Source organism: Melanostigma gelatinosum, assembly GCF_949748355.1.
Source record: "Melanostigma gelatinosum genome assembly, chromosome: 8".
Lineage (NCBI taxonomy): Eukaryota > Metazoa > Chordata > Actinopteri > Perciformes > Zoarcidae > Melanostigma > Melanostigma gelatinosum.
The window spans coordinates 6,034,454-6,040,156 of NC_136641.1; the positions used below are offsets into that span (position 1 = coordinate 6,034,454).

Here is a 5,703-nt window from a genome sequence, read left to right on the forward strand (position 1 = left end):
GCAGAAACGCTGCTTCCGCTGCTCTTTGAACGAGTTTCAAGGTCCTGAATTATTCAAGGTGAGAGCTGAATCCTTCAGCTGGACCAGTGGCTCATGTAGTGACATCGGCTTGTGTGATATCTATTCGACTGCCTTTGATATGAACGTGGTTAACAGTGAATGTTGTACATTTTTGATAACGTCTGTCTGCATTATATTTTTTTTTAGATATCACGTGTGCAAGATACAATGTTTACAAAATGTTTACAGTAAAAATGTGCATTTAAAGAAGTGTAAAATATTATATTCAGCAATTTCAGTTCATAAAGTTCAGATTTACAGAGCTGCATATATGACCGATGTATTTATTTAGTTTTTTTCTTTGGATTGTTATTTTATTGCCCTGTAAAATAATAATAATAATTAATAGGGCTGTGATGTCTCGTGTGTGCGTTCATCCCCAGGAAATTACTCATGCAACATCAATAAATGATGAAATATGTACTGTAATATTCTCTGGAGTAGTGCTTGAGATGCTGGATGACTCAGCTTTCACACAGACTGAGTCAGAGGAGAAGAAGCTGGAACTAGATATGTTTTTTTCCCCATACAGGGCTTTCTATTTGGAGAAGTCCAATCTCCCGACGGACTCGAACACCACAGCGATGAAAATAGACCAGGTAAATATACACTTATTCTCTTACATTTCCCATTTATTGCCTTTGCTGTCTACTTTACAGTCTACGTGTTTTTTTTTGTCTCGTAACTTATATCCTGTTCTTGTAACATGAGTCCATTTTTTATATAACGTTGTGACTGGATATAAATGCAAGCACAGATACTGGGCCTTGAAGTTAGAGACCTGCAACCAAGCGTTTCAAAAGTAAGATGTACCGGAGTCCTGTTCCCGCCACTGGAACCCGCACCCTCCCCTCCAACTAGTTTGCCAAGACTCCCCCTATTAACTCCAACTAACCTCAACATTATACAACTGCATCCATTTGAACCTCCGAGATGATTCTATTAGAAAGCAAACCCTAGTGTCCCAAACTGACTGTAGCTGAACTAGATTCCAGTGAATTAAACCAACTAGAACATAAGCTTCAATATCTAGAGCCTCATTCTCAGGTTTTCATCGTCTTTTACAAGAAAGGCGCCAACGAGTTGAACCTCTTTGTGTTGTTCTGAATGGTTTCTGCTGGTACACCATCTTAACACGTCACTTACTCTACTTAGTCGAGTATTACATATTCAAATAATACAGATCAACTTTTTCACTGTTTAAAAAAAAAAGAAATCTTAATTCGCTCTCATTTTAAAGGGACAGTTAACCCCACAATCCAAAATACATATTAACATAACCCGCCGGCCTTGTTTTCAGAAGTTTCATGTTGCAACTATGGTTGAAAGAAAATAGTCTCTCCGTGAAACTGCTCACAACAAGGTCTTTGGATTATCTTAGTACCGCGTCATGATTTCTGGAAAGTGACGTTGTGTTTTTTGGGCGTCAGTGAGAGTGTCATGTTGTCCTGTTGTACTGGAGAGAAGGCAGACGGCTCTCCAGACGATACCTCCAAAACTAGGCAACTCGCACCAAAACAATCTAGACTGACAAATAGCACTACTGGTAATATGTCTATTTCTGGATTTTGCTGTGAACTGTCCCTTTAATTGATATTCCTGTGTTATTCGTCAGTATTAATAGTATACTGTAAACGAGTTGGTTTTATGGTTTTCCTGAAATACGGATTTTAAAACGTAATCGTAGTGTAGATGATTTGGTAAGATGGCCACCTTTGCCACTGTACCTTCTTGTTTGCAGTCCATTAAACCACTGGCCCGTCTCCTCCCCACAGCTGCTGCGACCCCTCAACACACTGGACGATCTCTGTCGACTGATGCAGTCCTACGTCAACGTGCGCACGAGCGCCCAAGGCCACCCGTCGGGTGTCAGCGTGCTGTGCGTGTCCTCCGAGCTGTGTAACCGCCTGGGAGCGTGCCACATCACCATGTGCGGCACAGGCATGCAGAGGTCAGCCCGGCGCCACGCCGTCATTTTTCTACCGCTTGTGTAGCACCGCTAGCTGCGATAAAGATTAACACGTTTTGAATACGTTTCTACTTCGAGGCGTCCTGCAGCTGGTGCACATACTTGTGTGGACAACCCCATGAGTGTGTTTTGATCCAGAGGTGCGCACAGAGCTGACCCTCTCAACCCGTTTGGTTCTTTGCAGATGTACCCTGAATGTGACCCTGGAGCAGGCGATGATCTTAGCCAGGAACCACGGCCTCATGCCGCGCTGCATCATGCCGACCATGGATATCATGCGCAAACAGGTGAAGCTCAGGGGCCGTGGCCTCCCCACTAAAGTGTGCTTTCTTTGCACCTACATTTTGTTCATTACAAATTATTTTAAACAAATTATCAAACATTTTTCTCACCTATTCTAGCACAAAGTCATACCGTATAGATGCCTTTGTTAAAATCATATCAAATAATAATCTGTGAGTTGCATGAAATGACATCAAAGTCAAAAAGAGTTCCAGTGAGTATTTCTAGACATTGTCTGCTTTTGAATGCTCAGTGATTCAGTGTAATCTGCTCGTTGTAGAGCATGTAGCATAATGTTTACTTATTTTTCTTTACCAGGGAGCAAGAGTTGAGCTCTCTGCTAAAAATCTCAAGGTAATGGACCAGATGCCTCCATCATTCCCAAGGTACTGTATGAAACCTCTTCCAATGTCATCAGTACGTGATATGGTGTTGAGATGAGGCGGATTCTCCTCATTTCCTGTTTTTCTTTGACAACAGGCTCTTCAAGCTGTGTTTGCCGCCTTCAGATGGAGATTTCTAAGAAAACCGTCACTTCAGAGAAGACATCAGAGAAGACATCAGAGAGAGAGGGTGAATGTGAAATAGGAAGATATGATGAGAGGTGGCAATAACAGAGGTCTCACTGCTTTCTTTTCCAAGAGACGCTCCCAATGGAAAGACCCTTGTCCCCCCCCCCAACCAAACTGCCCCAGTTACACAGGGATCATTCCACCATGGATACCACTAAAGTCCTCAGTGCAAAATACAGGTTAAACAAGACTGTACACATGACTAATGACAGCTACTAAGGAGCACCTAGATTGAGACTGATGCAGCCTGAAGCTCCAGACTAGTCATGTACTGTTATACTGGGAAGCCTCCCAGATAGAAGTAGCATTGCTTTGTCTGTCTGTCTGTCTGTCTGCCTACACAAGGCTGACAACTGGTGCAAAATGTTCACAACACCAGTAAAAGGGAGAGGCCAGCTTGAGACACCAGAGATACAGAAGACACCAACAGTGATTACGCTCCAAACCGGGCTGGATTAACTGGATTAACCAAACTACCTATAGCTGGCTGTCATACTAAATGCAGATGCTATCCGTTGCCTTGAACTGCAACTCCAGAGAGCTGCCTCTGTGTTTTGGGCTGGTGTTCCCCAGGGCTGAGTGTTTGGACCCCGAGTGAAGTCGAATACTTGAATCCCCTTGTATCCACGTCTGTAGCTGGCTGAATAGGTGCAGGAAGACTCGACAGAGGGATGGAAGTAGGGATCGAGGGACAGATGAAAGGAGGGATGATAAAGAGGAGGGGGGGTCTTTCTTCAGCCCTTTGCATGTAGTTACTGTGCAATTACTGTAGGTTTACTGCGAGTACTGTATTACTGCACTATATGAAGGATAGTTATTTATTGTGTCCAGAAGGAGCATTTTTACCCCTTACTTCTATATATCAGGTATTAAAGAATCTAAAAGCATTCCAGCCTACGTATTGAACAGTATTTAAAGGACCAATGGCATGCCATTCTTTTCTTTTTTAGACCTAACTGCTCGTGTATTTTATTTATATGTATGGACATCAGGAAGTGTTACTTGGATCTTCAGGGAGAGCAAGGGAGGGAAGATGAACAGAAGCTAGCTAATCAGAATCAGGACAAAGGAAGCTAAAACAAACCATACCGGGCTGCTTGTCAATAAGCAGCCAAGTCAAGAGGTTTTTAAATTATTAATATATTAATTCCAATGTACTAGTTGAAGGATTGCCTTCTGTTAACTAAGACATTATTTAGAGTTTTTTTAATTGTTTTCTACGTTGTCTTGGAACTGTTGTATTCACTGTGGGTATTAAAACAAGCACAAGAATTGGTCCACTCAAGTTGCAGTGTGCAAAAATGTGCAAAAACGTACTGTAAGCAGTTCTTTCATGACTCAAACAAAGGGATCGTTTCAGGACTGAAACACAGTAACATCATTTTACTGAAGATTTTAATTTCTTGTACATACAAACTGTAACGATGTCAGAGGACAAAAAGACATAGGATATGTCCGAGTGATGCTATAACTTAAATTGGATTATTTTTATGAATATAGTATATAAAACATTTTGTATTCATGCCTGTGCATTGGAGGAGAAGCGTAACCTCACTGACAACTTATTTTTCTTTTTTTCTTTTTACTGAAAAAGATTCGAGGAGCATTTCATGAATCTGTCTCGACATGCTGCACTCATTGGGCAGATTACTTCGTCCTTTTTAATTTATTTAAAAGCAGTCTGCCTCCAAATGTGCATGTTGGAATAGTCTCTCCGCATCCGTCGGCACTAGCATGGCCGCTGTAAATCTACATCCCCCTTCTGGCACATAGGACTCAGCGGGTATTTGCATCATCATCTCCCTTAAATTCACTCTTAATCTGAGCAGTGTGCATTGTACAAACTCTCAAATGCAGCATTAGTTACCATAACCTGGTTTTAAGCACCCGGCACCAGTAAAGATGATCTAATGACTGCAGCATGTTGGTGTAGCCGGACAAACAAATATGTCACTGATTACACATTTATTTACATTATTCGAATGTTTTTTTTTTTTTTTTTTTGTATATACCTTATTTGCAATTTTATGTTGCTTGAAAATAACTGTACAAAGGATCTTTGTTGAATCTTTCTGAGATTATCATTGTAAATGCAATCTTAACAAGCTAGTAAATAAAATGTTCACAGTGCTCATAATTGTCCTGCTTTACAGTGTGTCCTGGCTGAGATGTTCCGTTTACTTGTTTTACGTCTCACCGCATGTTGACAGATACTGTCGGATTTTTGGCAAGTACATATTTGTCTTTGCTCAACCACAGAATGCAAACCTTTAAAAAAAACATATCGTCATAGTTTTAGGTGTCCATTACACTGACCGAAGTCAGAACCACATATGAATATTGCATGAACATGCATCATCTTCACAGCTTTATTTATTTATTTATTTTTTAGAAACACGACACCTTCATTTCCCCAAAATAAAGTAATCAATTGTGAGTGTTTTGCTGACACACCTGGCCAGATGTTACAGCGTTAGAAGAAGGCTGGTTGCATGTGTCAGTTTAACGTTGCATTCCTGGGCCGTTCAATTATTGCCGATAGCTTCTGAATTGCTGATGACCAACGTGATCACAATCCTGTGCATTGCCCCTCCTTGCTGTGTCTGTCAAATGACCGGAAGCGGCTACGGTAAAAGCAGACGCCGTGCAGTTTCGCGTGGTTATCGCAATTGGTTTTCCAGGGGGGGGGGAGCGAGCGACACTGACTGCATTCGCCACACCAGCACACACGCACCAACGCGCACCTCTCACCACCGGTGATGCATCCCCGCGGCGGTAAGGACACGGACAACTCCTCGTTAGAGTCGTCTTGACTTTAGG

At 41.9% G+C, this 5,703-nt stretch overlaps 1 protein-coding gene across 1 annotated transcript in view; it reads left to right on the forward strand.

Annotated features, from left to right (window-relative positions):
• The window catches only part of prex1 (phosphatidylinositol-3,4,5-trisphosphate-dependent Rac exchange factor 1), a 73,184-nt gene extending 68,171 nt beyond the window's left edge, over positions 1 to 5,013 (forward strand). Inside the window, exons 36-40 of the mRNA XM_079273247.1 lie at positions 593 to 659; positions 1,836 to 2,011; positions 2,214 to 2,316; positions 2,630 to 2,697; positions 2,792 to 5,013. Of these exons, the coding sequence (XP_079129373.1) occupies positions 593 to 659; positions 1,836 to 2,011; positions 2,214 to 2,316; positions 2,630 to 2,697; positions 2,792 to 2,834 (457 nt within the window). The 3' untranslated portion in view covers positions 2,835 to 5,013. The remainder of the gene's footprint in view (positions 1 to 592; positions 660 to 1,835; positions 2,012 to 2,213; positions 2,317 to 2,629; positions 2,698 to 2,791) is intronic.
• The last annotated feature ends 690 nt before the right edge of the window (positions 5,014 to 5,703 follow it).